Source organism: Ambystoma mexicanum, chromosome 7p (genome assembly GCF_040938575.1).
Source record: "Ambystoma mexicanum isolate Mex_15411 chromosome 7p, UKY_AmexF1_1, whole genome shotgun sequence".
Taxonomy (NCBI): domain Eukaryota; kingdom Metazoa; phylum Chordata; class Amphibia; order Caudata; family Ambystomatidae; genus Ambystoma; species Ambystoma mexicanum.
In genome coordinates this window covers 520,261,388-520,279,914 of record NC_090939.1, presented here as the reverse complement: position 1 = coordinate 520,279,914, position 18,527 = coordinate 520,261,388, and the positions used below count along the sequence as shown (strand labels likewise).

Genomic DNA, 18,527 nt, shown 5'->3' with positions numbered 1-18,527 from the left:
TGCTTTTCGCATATCGAGGGAAACCGCTATCCCTTGAGTCTTGTGGGGTATTGTGGCCATGATTTTGTGGCATCGTCTTATATTTGTTGCCGTGGAACCTGCCCGTTATAAACCCTGTCTGGTCCTCATGTACCATATATGGCATCAATGGTGTGAGTCTGGTTGCTAGTATCTTCGCTAGGATCTTAGCATCTGTATTTATTAAAGATAGTGGCCGGTACGACCCGCATTCTCCGGGGTGTTTCCCATCGTTAAGCAAGAGTGTAATTATTGCTTCTCTGGGGGTTTCGGGGAGTTCACCTTTGTCTAGTGCTTCCATCCAGACGGAATACAGTCTGGGTGCTAGTAAATGACTGAATTCCTTATACAATTCAGCTCCCAGCCCATCTGCGCCAGGCGCCTTGCCATTTGGGAGTGCTTTTATTGCCTCTGCTATTTCAGCCTCTGTGATAGGTTCCTCCAATGATTCCCTAGTGGCATCTGCTATCAGAGTTGTTGGTACTTGGGAGAGATAACGGTCTATCTCGGCATCTGTGACGGTACTCTGGGGGGAGTATAGCTCTTTATAGAATGCATAGAACGTTTCCTTCAGTTTATTTTGATCTGTGGGTATCATACCATCTGCCATCTGTATGCAGGGTATAGCCATGGGACCCCTCTCTCCGGGTACCATTCTTGCCAGTAATCTCCCAGGGCGCTCCCCTTCCCCATATCAGCATGCCACGACCGGTCTATCAAAGTAACAGATCTCTTGATCTGCTGTTTCCTTGTATTCCTCGAGTTTGGTCTTTATTTCTACGCTAAGTTGTGATGACGGGGTGAGCACATATTGGGATTGGAGAGATGATATTTGTGTCTCCAGTCGGGCTAGCCTACCCCTAATGTCTTTGAGGATTCCCCCCTCTATGGATATTGACTGACCTCTTATACATACTTTAAATGCTTGTCATAATGTTGCCTGACTTGAGACCGAGTTTTCATTAATGTCAAAATATTCTTGTATATATTGCACCATAAGATTTTTATAGATTGGGTCTTTTAAGGCTGCGGGCTTGAATCTCCATGGTGGTCTGTCTTTAACCCTACCGGGGATTTGCAATGTTAGTTGTATCGGTGAATGATCAGAGTAAGTTCTAGGGTAGATGTGAGTATTTGTTATCCATGCCAAGCTGTCACTATCTATTAGCCATAAACCTATTCTGGAGTGCATGTCGTGAACCGTGGAGTAGTATGTGTATTCTCTCTTGGAGGGGTTTAATGTTCTCCAAGCATCCTTTAGGTTTAAGTCTGACATATGTGTAAGTATTGTCTGTGCTGTTTTGGTTAATGTTCTAGTTTGAGTTGATGTGCGATCGAGTTGTGTGTCTAAGATGGTATTAAAGTCCCCACCGCATAGCACCCTGGCCGTAGGGAAGTTCGCCAATTTTTCAAACACTGAGGAGTAGAATTCTGGGTGGTCAATGTTTGGTCCATATATATTAAGGAAGACTATTTCCTTATCATAGAGATTGCCGTGGAGCAGCACGTACCTTCCTTCAGGGTCGCATTCAGCTTTAATACATTCAAACGGTAGTGTTTTATGTATCAATATTGCAGCCCCTCTCGCCCGCCTGGAGTATGTTGTGAAATATTGATGTGTCCCCCAATTCGGTATTAATTGCCCGGTCTGTAGGAGACCTGTATGGGTCTCCTGCAGGAAGATTATCTTGGCAGCTAGTCTGTTGACATAAGCCAACATCTGCCTTTTCTTGATGCTAGATCCTAGGCCCTTTACATTCTAGCTTAACACGTTAATATTGTCTTTGCCTTCTTTAGCCATCGTCTCTGAAGGGTTTGCATTCGCTTCGCAGTGCGTATATGACCGTTGGATGCTTAATCGACTTCGAGCTCAAGACCTGTGTGCTTTTTGCTTTACTAACTTCCCTTCCATAACAAAACCCCAACAGTCCCGAGTTCCTCCCTCCCCCTTCCCTCCCAGTTCCCCAAACTTCAACTGTGCCATCTAATTTCCCTCCCTCCCCATCCAACAACATCAAGAGCACCTGCTACAGGGGGGCTGCAGCATTTTCCAGTGCCCATGCCGACATTGATTGCGAGTGTTGTATCCGGTTTTGGCTAGTTACTCTCACTCTTCATGACGTCTTTGGGTTAGCGCTATTGGTGTTATATAGAACACACATTTTAGACATCGCTGTTGCAGGCCTCCCGAGGGCGGCTCTGCCATTGCTATTCCATCTTATATCTTGAACGTGGTGGCTATTGTATGACCCTAGGGATTCTTGGATTGCCCCCCGCTTAGGTTTGCCCGTTGTTAGGGGGAATATGTGTTTCTACAAAGTTTGCCGCCTCCTCAGGGAATGTGAAGAAATATGATTTATTCTGATGTTGAATTTTGAGCCTAGTGGGGTAGAGCATTGCATATTGCACTTGCCGATCACGAAGCATTTTTTTGACCCCAGTGAAGAGTTTCCTTTCTTGTTGCACCACTAGAGTGAAGTCAGGAAAGATGTGTATGGTGTTCGCTTCCCACTTCAGTTCCTGTTTTTCTCTGGCGGTTTTCAGGATCAGGTCTCTGTCCCTGTAGTTTATCATACGTGCTGTGATAGGTCTGGGGTATGCCCCGGGTTTTGGCTTCGGGGCAAGTGATCTATGTGCCCGCTCCACAATGAACATTGGTGACCATCCCAAATCACCCCATAGTGTACACAGCAGGTCCTCCACCCCTTTCTCCATTGTTCCCTTCATAGCTTCCTCCGGAACTCCGATTATGCGAATATTGTTCCTTGGAGACCTCGCTTCTAAATCTTCACATTTGGCCTTCACCGTCCCAAGTTCTATGACCATTGTGGACACCGTATTCTTCAGGGTTTCTAAGGCGTCTTCTGTGCCTGATATCCTTGTTTCCGCCTTGGTCATGCAAGATGTTGTTTTGTCAAGTTGTGTTTTTATAGAGGCGACACTTTCTGTGATACCATCTAGCTTATCTGTGAGGGCTGCGAAGCCCTGCTGCATGGCCAGAAAGACCGTCTGGGGGTCCATCATTGGCGCTGGGGGGACCTGCTTTTCCTGTGCGGGCATTTCCTCATCCATCTCGAGCTCAGTGTCTTTCTGCATTGTAGTCGTATATTTCTCGATTGGTACCTCTGTTTCTCTTAGGGCCGAAATTCTTGGGCATCGTTCCTGCTTGGGAAATGTAGCGGAAGGAGTTGGTCCGGTGTACCCCTTACCAATTGTCTTGTGCCTGAGATATATAGCTTGAGGGGCAGGCCTGCTTAATGTCTGGGTTTCAGCATACCCTGAATTGTGAAACTATGCCCCTGTGGGCTGGAATGGTGTCCGTGGTGCAATACTGTGGTGGTGGTCACCTCTGGTTGCACACTTGATGTCTTTGTAGATGTCCACTGCAATCACTAATGTGGTTTGGGTGATGTTGCGTTGTTTTGGAGCTTGATCACGCAGTGGCCCGGACTGGGGGTGCCTGCATTAGCACCTGTGGATGATGAGATTCTCCAGCCCTGTTTTGCCCCTCGCCCCGTTGCTCCCAGTACTGGGGTGAAAACTGTGTGGTGGCCCGGTGCCTCCTCTGCGTATCACAAGGGGGTTATAAACTGCTGCTCTGGTGTCTTGGCCCCCTCCGAAGTCGTGGCGCCAGTGTCGGTGCCCTTGCCAGTGCCTAATTCGTGGGGTCTAACGTGCCCTCAGTACTCGCTATGTTTGGGGGTGGCAAGGAATCAGTTCGACTCGTTAGCAGACGTGGGCCATCTGTCTGAGCATGGCCACCAAGTAGTCCAGGGGGGCTTTATTGCGTGCGGCCTGGACGATGATTGTGGGATTTCCCTATGTTCCTGCCAGGTTTAATAACATATATATCGCCGTCGATGGAGAAGCACGGGGGAAACGGAGCGGCAGATCACCGCGCCCCTACCCGTTCAGCAATGGTTTGTGTCCCTGCGGCGCGAGGGTCTTATTTCAGTTGACCGGCCCGCCCACCCACTTTTCCTGTGGCCTCCGATATGTCCAGGGGCTGCGTAGCAGCTTACAGGCCGCTCGGCGTACTCGGGGAGGGGGCTCGGCTTACCTCCACTGTGGCAGGCCCCAGTGGCCCCAGGCTTTTCCCCGATCAGGGTCGCAGTAGTGATGAGTCCAGAGGGGGTCTGCAGGCGCTTTACGGAGTCCGGAGCACCCGCGACTCTCCCTCTCGGGGTGTGGGGATCGAGCGTTCTGTCACCGCTGCTCTTGGTGGTTTGGCGCCGGGCTCCTCCACCCGATCCTCAGCAGCAGCATCCTGCATTGCCGCGCAGACTAGCAGACCTCACATCTCAGGACTCCCTCCGCCTTTCAGGTTCAAATTTTGTGTGGGCATTCTTTTTGTATTACTGCATGTTCTGTGTGAAGATCGCATGCAACCGGAGACAATAAATTGCCTATTCTGGCTTTTCGGCACTGGATTCAGCCGGAGTTTACACGAGAGCGGCCATTTTCTCTCGTGCGCAACAGCGCCCCCCCTCCCCAGCTACACCTTAATTAAGGGACACCGATGTGGGCTTTTCATCTGGTTGTAGGACCCACCTCCGTGGAGTTCGCTGTGTTTGTGCCCTAAGCGTATGTCTCTGCCACCGTCTGTGTAGGCCGGGTGGATGTTGCACCCCCTCCCTTACCAAGGGTTGGGTTTGCCGATTCGCAGTGCTGGGTTATTCTGTGGGCCCTATGGCGAGGGTCTCCTCTTCCTTCTAGCACTGGTCCCCCACTGCTGGCAGGCAGTTGGGTGACTGTCCCTGCCCCACTCAGAAGCAGCCTGCTGGTTATTGCACTTCCTCATCTGATTAGGGGCTGATCCGGCTGTGCTTGGGTATTGTGCTGGGGCCCTGGTTTTGCTTTCACTGTGGAGGCGTGTGGGGGGAGGGGTGAGAGGGACAATTCCTCTTTCTGTTCCTGCTGCTCGTATTCCTGTTGAGGCATGTTGGGGAAAAGGGACAGCTCCTCCTCAATCCTCTGCTGTGCTTATCGTATCCCTCCGTGGGCCAGTTTTTGCAGGCAGCTACGACGTAGCTGCCAGTCTGCCTGTGCTCTATGAATGCTCCGGGCCCCTCTGTCTGGCTGCTCCTAGTTAGAGCTGGTGCCCTGTACTGTCCTCAGTATTTTCAGTGGGGGATGAGGTGCCCCTGTCCCTTTATTATGGCTTGTTGCTGGCCGCACCGCGGGATGCACTGTCCCTCCCATGGCCGTCCTGGATATCCCTGTTACGTTCTTGCCTGGGGTATGGGAGCTGGTGGGTGCCTCGCGGGTTGCCTTATTTAGTGGGAGAGAATCCCTACTGTGCGCGCATGCTGTGAAGCCTGCAGCCGCTGCCAGCGCAGCACTTGTCCCGCTGGGGGAGGGTGATGTGTGCACCCACCTTGTACCACGAACCACCCGTCCCGGAGCGGCAATTTTCTTCCTGGCTGCTTCCGCAGGGTGCCTTTGTGCACTGTTCTTCTCAGGGGCCCCTGTCACTGAGGGATATGTGCGGATGCCGGTCGGCGGGGTGCTGCGGGGTCAGAGCTCACACGTTTTTTCTGGATCAGCTGTGCCAATGTTTTCCCTGGAAAGTGTTCCAAGGAAGGGGGACAGTGAGTCTCTAGTGATCTTCTTGGTGCTGCGGGCCGATGTAGGAGGCAGGGAATGAAGAGGGGGGTTTCAGTGCAGGGAGACTGAAAGTAAGGAGGTGGCGGTCCGATCAGGGGATAGGTTTGTTGCAGGTAATGGTAATCTGGTTGTTAAGGTCGCCTACCCAGTCCAGGGTGCTTCCTTTAGAGTGGGTGGGGCTGATACCCAATATTGAAAGCCTAGGTCAGTGAGGCCGTTGGCAATGCTCGAGGCTGTTTTATCGCTCGCGTCATGTAGGCCTCAGTTGGATTCGCCAGGATTATGACTCTCGAAGTGGGTTTCAGATGGTCTCCTAGGAGATGACTAAGGTCGTCTTCAAAATTGGCTGCAGTAGTGTGTTGGCGGTAAATGACATGTATGGTAATGGTGTCTGAGGGTGCTGCGACAAGTTTAGCCGTGAGACATTCATAGATTGCTTTAGAGGCAGTACTAGTGAGTTTGATGTGGAGATTTTCTCTATGTATAAGAGCTACAGAACTATGCATGCATTTATTTGGTTGTATCTATTGATGGTTTATCCTTCTGGTAATGCTAGGGATAGAGCAGGACCTGAAGCTTCATGGAGCCAGGTTTCGGTAATGGCTAGGAGGTCTAGCTCCAGATTGGATATTAGGTCATTGATGTCGATAATGTGAGCTGGTAACGACCTTGCATTAATGAGGGCTGCATGGAAGAGATGGTCAGGTTTGGATGGCACCAGGTTGTTGTGTGCAAGAAGTGGGGCTGGTCTTTGGCCTGGAAAGGTCAGGATAGTTTGAGGAAGTATCCCAGGGGATGGATTAGAGCTGACACTACTTTGTTTGGGAGGATTGAGGTTGGGGGGATGCAGGAGGGAGGTGGGCTGAGATTTGTATGGTTTTAAAGGTGGTCATATAAACATTGTTGGGTGGAGAGGGCCTGAATGGAGGCGTCGCTTGTGCTTGTGCAGTCACCCAGGTGCTCATTTCTTTTCCTAGTCTGCGCAGGGAGGTTGGTGGGAGTGACTGAGGCAGTTCTGGAGTGAAGCCTGTGCTTTCTCTGGGGTAGTGGAGGATGGATGATAGTTTTAGCATGATTATGATGAGCTGGCACCTGGGGGCGCTGGCTAAAACTGGCGGTCTTTGTGTTTCATTTATGTGGCTTAAGCTGCATTTTGGGCAGTGCATTGAATGCCCTTTGTGGGTCTATATCATGCAGTTGGTTGGCCGACCTGCCCTTATCGTCTTTGGGTGGAGGTGTGAGGGCTGAGAGGCCATTCTGGTGCGGTGATCATGGTTGGCTTTGTGCTGGGGGTTGTGTGTTGCAGGCTTCAATAGAGGAGGTAGTGACATTTGCAAATCTTGTGGGTCGAGGGCTGCATGCATGAGGGTGTGTCCTGAGCATATTGAGCATGTGACATCGGTCTAGTCCTAATGGAGGGGATTGCGCGTTGTGTGTGTGATGTCTGAACAAGTGAGCCATGGCTTAGGAGAGTATGAGGCTCTGGATAAGGTAGGTCCAGGCCCGCGTTGTCTAAGGTAGGCTTGGTGGGCGGGACTTGAGCTTTTTTATCACTGGAGGTGCTGGTTAGGGGAGGGTTATACCTCACATCGGACTGCGTAAGTACGGGTAACAAAGGAGTTGGGCATATGCTCTTGCGGTAGCTAGTGAATGGGGTGAGTTTGATGGTAATCAAATCCCATAGTGAAGCGCCGGCAGTACAGAGAGGTATGTCGGGCTTACCTGGCATTAAGGAGTTGTTCCGCATTACAGGAGCGTTAGAGTCCTTTGTGTGCAGCAGCAAGCAGTGAAGAGCAGCAGAGAGCTCCAGCTGCCTTTACTTTATGCCTTCCAGCTTCGCCATCCAGCGAACATGATCCTCTGCCACAGATAATGGGATGGCTCCTGCTGGTCCCATTGGGTCCTCTGTTGGTCGTTCACGATGGCAGTGGCCATTTTAGCCTGATTATGCATGTTGGTTAAAGTAGCAATTCCACGGCTACTGTGGTCTTGTGTGAGGGCCCAAGGGGTACCGGGGTGGACGCTGAGCACAGCAGAGCAGCAGAGAGCTCCAGCTGCCTTTCATTTCTGAATTACCCATTACGTAAACCAGTATTGTGATGCAGAGTAGGATTAAGCAAACCGACCAACTGGACCTTCACTGGAACCTCTAATGAAATGAAGCCACTGGTGTCATCCCGTGACCCCAAAGTAATGTTTGTAGAACCCTGGCAAGCAGGCGAGACAGTTGAAACGGCTGTCGAGGTTGCAGTAAAGTAGTCTATGATCTCGCCCAGGGAAGGTGGTAAAGGTAGGCTAATTGCCTGTAACATCTCTTGATCAGAGATAGGAGCAGGATTTACTGGCAGTGGGGCAACCATTATTTTTTACAAAAAGCGATGGGAAGTAAAAAATGTGGTTTGAGAAAATTAGTTGTATAAGTGGAAGTATTTACTGTAAGGGCTGTGAATCGTAATGGACCCTTTTCCATTCAATAACCAATATGCAAATAAAAGGAACAAGGAAGGACCTCCTTATTGCCAAACTTCCCAACTGCCTTTATGCTGCAGTCGCACTCACAGTTGTGCACACTTTGCACTAGGGGAGTGGCTTTGTACTCCCAGGCAGGAAAGACTAGGAAAACTGAGCCGACAGCTCCCAGGCACACTAGTCAAAGTCAGCACACCAAGAGCTGTGCAGTATCCAATACTAAAAACTCTAGTAAACAGTTCAAGTCGGCCACGTAATCACAAGAAACAAAGTAGCGTGCACAACTGCCTTTACACTCCAGTCGCACTCACGGTCATGCACGCTTTGCGCTAGGAGAGTGGTTTTGTTCTCCTAGGCAGCCAAGACTAGGAAAGCTGAGTCGACAGCTCCGAGGCACACCAGTCAAAGTCAGCCCACCAAGAGCTGTGCAGTATCAAATACAGGAAACTCTGTTAAAAAGTTCAAGTCAGCCATGTAATCACAAGAAACAAAGTAGCCTGCCCAACTGCCTGTACATTCCAGTCTGACTCACGGATGCCTTTTCAGAGTCATTTAAACATATCATCATAAACAATGAACATTGATAGCAAGACACAGGACTCATCTGTAATGTAATTGTGACATTCAGACACCAGTTTTGGTTTCCTCAGAAATTGCTTTAGTTTCTAGTCAGAACACTCAGGCAGTGATCAAGGAGGAACTTTATGGTACCTGGAAGATAAGCAACAGAATGACCCCTTAGCACTGGGAGAAAAAAGGATGATGGGTTAATTGCAGGCCAAAGTCAACAAAGGCAGCAGATGCCTAGATCTTATGTTCGGAAGGGAAATTAAACTTAAATTTGAAACTGAATTACTCAGAAGCGTGTGATATTTTGCCATAGATTTAAATTAGGAATCACCCTTTGCTCATTAACTTTGGAACTGTGACACTTACAGAAATAGGACATGCATCATCAGCAAAAGTATCACGAGGCCGATTTGTTGATGTAGTTATCATTAAACATTGGGAACTCAGAGCTTCAACCTGAAATGTGATTATGGCTCCCCAGAAAATGTTACAGAGAATTCAGGGAGGCAGCAGCTTAGTGAATCATGTAACTTGTTGTTTTATCATTTTTGAGTACACTGTGAAAAAACCCTGTTCGCACATGCAACCTTTTGCCAAAACAGTAGTCACTTCATTAAGTCCACCATGATTAGATGAATTTAAAATATATATACCATCTAGCGCTTATTTGTAAAATAAAAAGTATTGCCATGCAAGCCTTTTTGGAGAAAAAACTGGCATGTATAAAATGTAAATCCCAGTGGGTGGATTGATACTTTCCTAATCTAAACCTCATAGCTCCAGAAGCCTATCCACAGAGAGAGGCTAGGCCTTGGGGGAGAAGAGGGGGGGGGGGACCTTATGTGTCCAATCAAAATCCAGGACCATTAAGCTAGTATATGATAATTTAGACACTTTTGGGAGAGTCGACAAAAGATTTACAAGGACACGCACAATGGAACTCAGGGGGAGCTGCTTGGGAAATGAATGAGGAAAGTTGCCTGATATCATCTGGGTGCAACTGCGTACTAGGAGAAGGCACAATCTTTGATCACAGAGAGGCAAAATAGAAGGGAGACTGGAGAATATCCATGACTGATGTTGGATTTTGACCAGATTCCTGTCCTTTACCTGGAAGATGACCTGGCTGCCCTGTCCGATGCACACACCCAGAAATGATTATGTAAGTTAACTTGTCCAACCAAAACCTTGTCTTGTGTGTATCTGTTTGAATTAATACCTTGCCCTTAATAAGTGGCAGGGGGAGGGAAAACTGAGTAGACCCTTAGCATTTTATTAAACAATAATTTAACTAATTCCCATATAGCCAAATTACACAGGGCAATTTTGTTGAAATTCGAAATCAACAACATTGTTCCAGTGTGGATAGAAATATAGTCTGTAAAATAATTAAAATAATTGGGTACTCCTATATATTTTTGCCAACCCCAAAATTCCCTAAAGTGGAGGGGTGCATTAAAAATGAAGTTCCTAACTGTTCACCATTCCTCGTTCTTGCCTTTCAGCAGAGGGGTGCTGAATGTAAACTGAATGTCTGGGTTTTTGGTGTTGGGGAAGAAAGGTGTCTTGCTAAATGAAATAAAGTGACGCCCCTGATTTGAAAAGCACGCCTTCTACAGAAAGTGCAAACGTGCTTACTGAGGGAAGAGAGATTTTGCATTGCAGAGTGGTGATGAAAAGGATTTCCAAAATAAAGGAAAAGTGTCTGTTCTGAAAACTTTCTTGTGCAATAGGACTGTTAGCTTTGCTTAGGGCACAGCACCAGCCAAAATTCGGTTTACATGGGATGCAGTTAAACCATACTGTAATGCCTGGCTAAGCGTGCATTGAGATAACCATATAGATCGCTGCATGTGTGAAATAGTTCTTGCAAAGTTAGGTGTTTCAATTTATTGAAATGAAACTTCATATAGAGAGAAGCATTCGTGCCAAGCTCATGATCCGGTCAGGATTCAAGCTGCTAAATTTGATTAAAAGTGAACCTCATGCAAAGTCTATGGTGCAGTTAAATGATCTTGTAATGTTCCAAGGTACTGTCTAATTTTGACTTTAAGGGATTTCTATGTGTGATAGAAGGTTTGAACTGTTTATTTGACCTGTGTTCTATTTCTATGAGCCCCAAAAAGTGAAAACACCCATGTGGTGTCATTTCATATTTTTTTCTTTTAATGTTGATTTCCAAAAAGTGAGTCTTTGTATTGAAGTTGTTTTGTGCCACAGAGAAAATGACACATGTCATTGTTTCACATATTAATTGGTCATATTGATTAATTAATGCATACTCTTTCTGTACACCAGCCTGGTTCTTGGCTTATCTGTGGCAAAGAGGGAAGGATCTATGTGGCTCTATATGAGTCATAGACAGGGCTAGACTGAACATCATAGTGGGTTGTCCCTTGATATATCACAAAAACGTTTCAAAAATGAGGAGTAGAAATGACAATTAAACTTGCTCCCATTTCCCATGACTATGGCTTTCACAAAATACACATTATGAAGCAGACCTTGATTAGGTTATGTTATGGACATATTCATTTCACAGCTTAATGTTAGCTATTTCTGTGAAAACACATTGGGTACAATTTAATGAGATTGTAATTTAAAAAGGAGTCTGTGCATACTGCATAAAATGTCATCCATACTCCTGCGCACACAGCTCAGAAATGTATTTTGGGTTGAACTGAAATTACATGTCAATTGATTTTAAATGCAGTGAGATGCACTTTACATTTCCCATTACAAAAGCAATGTATTTTGCTAGCATCCTTTTCAATCCACCCTCATTTTGGGACATATCAGGGGAATGGTTCGATAAAGCATCTATCATTTCTACTGGGGATTTCTCATACTCACTTTGAATTAGTCTCTAATGCCAAAGAGCCAGTAGAAACCCTCAACTGTTCCCAGGGAAGTCTAAGCCAGCTGGGCCTCTCCTGGTTTCTTCCTCCCTTCTTCAGAAAAAGCTGGTCTACTTCATGTCAAGTTGGCTCAGGATCCCTCTTATGAAGCTTTATCATCTTCTGCACTCATCCAATAGGAACAGGTGATATTCTTTACTGCAGATTTTCCCAGAGTCATAATCCTAACTCTGGTGTGCTCCCACTTCTTAAAGTGTAAAATATTCCCTTGCTTTTGTCATGATTATATCACACTATTCTAATTTGTTAAGCCCTTCCATTGAATACACCACCATTATCCACACTATGTAATGCTGCTATAAAGGCACAGTGCCAGGAGTGGAAATGGGATTCAAAGAGGCCATACACTACATGCAATTGTAGAGGAGCACCTATCAACATTACTGGGTTCACTTCAGCTCAGGGGTCCAAGCAGCATCATAGACAGGTCAAGCTTCACTCTTGTTGTCTATCGAATGTCTCTTGGATTCCTTTGGTGATATAAATTCCCACTGTAGATTCTTACCCATCTACAATTAAGCAACTGTAATCAACAATGTGAACATTCTGAGATACAATGGCTCATGGAACTAGTTAGAGGTCCTGACTGTAGCAGATACCTTTATAAGATCCCAGGCACCACAGGTTGAGAAAACATGCATGGTAGTGGACTACATCTGTTAGCAAAAAGGCATATCTTCCAGGTGTTCATAGTGTTGTTTTGTTACAGTAGAAAGGGTACACAGAGACTGCACGAACCACTTCTCATTTGAAGAAAACCTACTATTATGGCTGCCATAGAACTGGCAAACCGAACTACATGGTGTCTTTTCTCCATTTCCATGGGGGCCTGTCTGAGAGAGGGCTGTAAGGGAGATTTGCACAGATGTAGCTTGCAAGCAGGCAAGTGCCTGCCTTTAAAGCCCTTTGACTGATGTGAACCTCCCGCCTGCTAATTGTACATCCTATGGTTTATCAATACAACATTGAAATGTGTTTTTACTTTTCTATTTTGCTTTCTTTCTTGGTTAAGGTCTTCTTCAAATAATGCTCAGTTGAAAGGACGTCATTTCCTGACACTAAAGAACTTCAATGCAGAGGAAATAAAGCAACTGCTATGGGTGGCAGCAGATCTGAAAAGCAGAATAAAGCATAAAGGGGAGGTAAAAATTTATTTCAATATTGACAACACATTTTAAAGAGCATAAGGTATTATACCAGACATCTGGCATGCACAGGAAGGTTCTCAAATCTTTACCAGAAAGTGATGTTCTGGTATACTGCTACACTTCACACACCAAATGTACCGATTTCGATTAAAACATTTTTTGCATTGATCATTACCTAAAGCTTTTGTTCATATTGCAAATTAGGAGATAACTGCACAGACATCTCCACATATTGAGAACTACAGCGTTAATCAGAGGTTCAGTCTTTGGTGCTGGAACCATTTTTTGAGTGGGGGTGCTGGCCACTGCAGCAAATAGTTACCATATATCTTTGTTTCTTTCTTTGTTTAGTATTTATGTCTAAAACATGCGAATAAACTTCTTTTATTGCAATTCTACACAATAAATGTATTTGAAGTGACAAACTCATGGATTAAGTGCAACCTTTTCTGTTTAATTATATGCAGATGCGCCAAATGTGTACCTTAAATCTGTGGATTTCCTACACATAGTTAAAAGCTTAGTGATTTAGCTCACCTGAACAATCCTTTTTTCCTGCCAGGACATTCCGTTGTGTTATACCCTACGTGATAATTTCAACATAGGTGTCATCTGTGTTTATCAGAGGCATAGACAGGTTAGGGCCTTAGCGGGCAAGGCCCACTCATAATCTATAAATGCCCACTCAGCATTGCTGTGTGGGCATTTACAGATGTCAATCCCACTGCGGTAGGCTCAACCACATTACCTTCAGGCCCCACTTGCTAGACAATTCTGACTACGCTGCTGGTTTCTTGGCAGGAAGTAGTAGAATGGAAGCTCAGTTACTCCACTGTATATCACCTGCTTCTTCCCTGCTCACAGTTCGTCAATTCACTTGCCCAATCTTACTCCCTTTTCCCCACCTCTGACACTCACTCTTCTTTACCCACTCTTCTTCACCCAACTCTCCTATTGTCTCTCAACTACTTTGACTCACCCATTCACCCTCTCTTCCTCAACCCATTCACCCATTCTATTTCACCCACACTTCCACACTGTACTGGCCCACCCTTCCTCACTTATTCTACCTCAAACCTCTTGCCCACTTTTCCTCACCAACTCTACCTCAACCAATCTTCCTCACTCCACCAACCTTACTCTACCTCATCAACTCTTCCCCACACTGCTCACTCACTGTAGCTCATTCTATTGTCATCTCCCCTATCCCCCACTCTTCCTGACCTACTGTACCTCACCCAAGCTTCCTCACCCCACTCCCCCTAACTCTATCTGACTCTCTTTCACACCTTACTCTCCCCCTGTTCCACAGCACATTCACCAACTCCACCTCATCCACATTTCCCCAACCCACTCACCCGCTCCTCTTTAGCCCAGTCACAATTTTCATCTTTCCCACTCTTCCGCACCCAACTCACCCTACTCTACCTCACCCTCTTTCATACTTCACTCTCCCCCTCTTCCTCAGCACAATCACCCACTCCACCTCATCCACACTTTCCCACCCCACTCACCCACTCCTCCTTTTCCCACTCACACTATTCACCTCACTGACTCTTCCTCATCCCACTCACCCTACTCTACCTCATGAACTCTTACACACCCTACCCGCCCACTCTTCATCACCCCACTCACACACTCCATCTCATCCATTCTTCTGCACCCCACTCATCTACTCCCATCCCAATGTTCCTCCCCTCCTCACCCACTCGTCATCCCCCACTCTTCTCCACCTCACTCCACTTCACCAAATCATCCTATTCTACCTCAACAGCTGCTTTTTACCCATTCTCCCACTGTCCTGATCCACTCTCGTTTCCCCATTCATCGTCATACCACTCATCCATTCTTCCTCACCCCATATGCACACTCTTCTTCACCCACTCTACCTCACCACTCTCTACCTACCTCCCTCACTATTCCTCAGTCAATCTCCATCATTCTACTCACCTCCCTCTACCTCATGCACTCTTCTGAACCCCACTCACCCTACTCTTCCTTACCACAGTTCCACACCCTAATTGCCCTCTCTGCCTCATCCACTCTGCACCAACCCACTCACCACACTTTCCCTCACCAACTCCTCCTCGACCCACTTACCCAATCTACCTAACCCACTCTTCCTCACCCCATTGATGCACTCTTACTCACCCGACATGCCCATTCTTCCTCACACACTCTACTCCAACCCACTCTTCCTTACCATCTCTTCCCCACCCCACATGCTTACCCTGCCCCCAACTCTAACTCACCTCACTCTACCTACCCCACTTTTGCTTAGCCCACTTGCCCACTTTTCCTCACCTACTCTTCCTCAACACAATCAATGCATTGTATGACCACATCCGGCCTTCCTCAGCCACTTACCCCACTCTACCTCTCCCACTCTGCCTCACCCATTCATGCACTCCTCATTCCTCTCAACCCCTCCGTCCTATACTGTTGTTCACCCCACTCCTCCTCCACTCTTCTTCACCCATTCTTACTCACGCCTCTCTCCCACTCTTCTGCACCAGTTTTTCCTCACCCCACTAACCACACTCTACCTAATCAACTCTTCCTTACCCCACTTATCCACTCTGCCTCACCCACTCTACCCCAAGACAGTGTTCATTTGTTTTATTATAACCAGGGCTTGATCATGATCCATAAGCTCTGCCTTGTGAGCGTTACGTCAATAAGCAAAAGCCGAATAGCCCACAGCAAGGTCTGGATGAACCTGATGGAATCCTTTAAAGATAATGGACAAGATTGCAGTTGCACTTGAAAAATTCAACAGGATGACGTTCAAAAGCAAAGGACACTTTTCAAGCCACACCTCCCTGAAACATCTGATCAAAGTACATGTCTATAGTTGTATCTCCAAGAAGGGCCCAGGACCCCTGATTTGTTTTGACAGCATAATAGATACAATATTCTTTAGAGAAATCATAATTATGAAAGGGTCGTTGCTGTATGTGAGGGAGACGTTCCCAGATGGTACTCACAAATGATGCATTGTGCAGGACAGTGGCCCTAGGCACACCTCTGGCGATATCTGTATTGCATAATAAAGACTTACTTGGGTGCAAATTCTCCTGGAACCTCCTGGCCTAAATCTGATTGAGTTGATCTGGGTACAATTTAAGGAGTACCTCAAGTGCATCTACAGGCTTGCCTATAAAGCAGAGCTCTCGGAGAGCATCTTAACATTTTAATGGTAGGTCCTCACCCCAGTTGCTTATGCAAGTTTGCTAACCCACAGAAATAATGTGCTCCCTATGGCCTTGGAGCACAAAGGAGCAGTGTCCAGTTTGTAAATGCATTGTAATACACCCCCTTTGAATTGTTGTATCATTATTTTAACTTACTCAGCAACACAGCTTTTTTCAGCAACAGTGACCCAGTGAATACAGCGATATTAAGCAGTACCTCAAGTACTAGAACTGTTCTCAAAACATGTATTGCTAGCAAGAAAACAAGTGCAAGACAGTATGGTTTAGTGTTTGGTAAAAAAAGAAATATTTATCTATTCAGTGTTAATGAAGGAGGGGGAGGTGAAGGAACAGCCAGAGCCAGCAACCCCAGTAGGGTTACGGGCTGCCACTAGTGTTGGGGGCCAAGGGCAGGAGAGGTGGGTAGGCTATGGGGGTTTGATGGCTGCCATTAATGTTGGAGATGAAGGGCAACATTAGTTGGTTTGGTAGATGGAAAAGATTGATGGCTGGCAGTAGTGCCAGGGGTCAGAGCAGGAGTTGTAGGTTGGGCACAGTTGAAGAAGGTTGATGGTGTTAAGGGCGTGAGTGGTGGGTGTCGAGGGGAAGGCCACACAGGGGACATGTGTTCCGTCTTTTCATCTACAGAAATTCATTCATTTTATCATTACAAAGCTAGGTGTGCGCACACATAAACCTTGCATGCCCAAAGGTATGGGTGGTGGTCCTCAGGAGAACAGAAAGGCTTGCCCTTTTGACCTAGCCATCACATTTATATCTCTTACACCTCTGCTCATACTGCTCAAAGTTACCAAATACTTAAAAAATGAGCATATCCTATCTATCAACCAGACAGTGGCTACAGGAATATTTAATACCTTGCTCATCTTATGCTGAAATGGTTTGCTGTACATAATCAGACAACGGGGGGAACAATAGTCTTTTTCAATTGAGCCAAAGGGTTGGAGCGTGCAGTTCGTGGAATATGGGGCATCACACAGGATAGGGTGTGGAAGTCAGCAAAAGGAGCTAGTAGAAGCTACATGGGTGTAGATGAAGAGAACACAGGGAATGTAAGGCTGGGTGTGGATCAGGAGAAGGCAGACACTATGTGAGTGGATGTTGTTAGGAAAGATTTCTCTGACTGCAATTTTCCCTCCATATTATGCACCCCCCAAACCTTTTGCTTTTGTTTGGCTATCCTAACCTGACTTTTACCAGTGGAGCACAGCCTTCAGCTGCGCTCCCCTGGGCTTTTACTCATTTGTTATGGGGAAACTGACATGTCCTTCAGGCTGTCAGTACTGGGAAACTATTTTTCCCTTAGTCTTTTACTTTGTTGCTGTTTCTTGGTAACTGGGGTCCTTTTGTTTTATGGCCCTAGACACCATCTAAGGATTTTTTGTTTTATGATATGATATGATATTTTATTTATATCGCGCTCGTACACAGGTGTTTCAGAGCGCGACCAGGCGAAGGGAGGGGAACAGGGGAGAAGCAAAAACAACTATCTTACTAGGCCCAGTGACATTGAGAATGTACAAGTGTGTCTAGGACAAACTGGTGACAGCAGTATACTGTAAAGGTATTTTTTCTACTTTTTAGTGAACGGGACTGCGTTTGCCACGGATGGCTCATGACTGTGGTCAGTGCCGAAAATGGCTGTGCCCCAAAGTCTTTTGTTCTGTCCTTTGGCCATCTTGTCCCTTGGCCTTCCACCAGGTTGGGCTGACCCAGGACTTTCTTATTTGGGCATGAAACTGCCGCGAAAACCACCTCTTTCGCTGGCTCCTGCATGTCACGTGTGCTAGTGCCCAGGTAGAGGGTTGGCACTGTCTGGTCCCAATCTACACTTTTGGTGCCAGGATGTCTGCTGTGCATGAATACATGAGGTCCACCATGGACCATGATTGCACCATGAGTGGCGTGCATGCAAGGCAGCAGATCTTCTATTAGTTGTCCAGATTCGATCACTCAGCGAACTTTGGGTAAGAGAAGGGGCCCAGCATCCATTCCAGGTCGATCTACCGACCTACAGAAGGAGCCAAGTATCCTGTGAGCTGAAGTAGACCCGAGGACCCCCGGAGATGAGCTGGAAGGTTTGGCACCCTGAGCCCACTACTGTCCCGTTGGACCCCTGCTTTGTTCGCAACCTTTGAAAGCCTGCAAGGGCACTCAGACCCATTTGAGTAGTAGAAATAACTACTCTCTTCATCTTCTGATTTACTGCCAAAAGAGCCTTCTTGGAAGTGTTCCTGGGCTGTCGAGCGAACTGGCCAGCTCTGCCCTGGGACATCATGTTGGAGCACCTCTGTTTCCAGTTGGGATTTGAAACTTTGGGAATCCCTAGCTTGTAGTTCTCAAGACTCTCCCGACAAAATTGATAGGCCTGGCTTCTCTGGGTCATAGGTTAGGAGAGTGCATCATGCTGCAAACCTTTGTGGCCCCTGCCTCACTGCGTTGTGATGACAGTCGCTGTGAGTGACTTTCCCGCCTTCTCTGCTGTGCCCTGAGTCCTGCTGCACCAGAATTCTTTACTTGCTCCTCTTTTAGTGGGCAGAGTTGTGGCTACTGTCCCGTCCCACAGCACCTGAGAACTGGAT

At 46.9% G+C, this 18,527-nt stretch overlaps 1 protein-coding gene across 3 annotated transcripts in view; it reads left to right on the top strand.

Moving 5' to 3' along the window:
• The window catches only part of OTC (ornithine transcarbamylase), a 299,169-nt gene that overhangs the window by 154,207 nt on the left and 126,435 nt on the right, over window positions 1-18,527 (top strand). For all 3 annotated transcript variants that reach the window (XM_069637362.1, XM_069637360.1, XM_069637361.1), the window contains exon 2: window positions 12,595-12,724. In XM_069637362.1, the coding sequence (XP_069493463.1) occupies window positions 12,595-12,724 (130 nt within the window). The remainder of the gene's footprint in view (window positions 1-12,594; window positions 12,725-18,527) is intronic.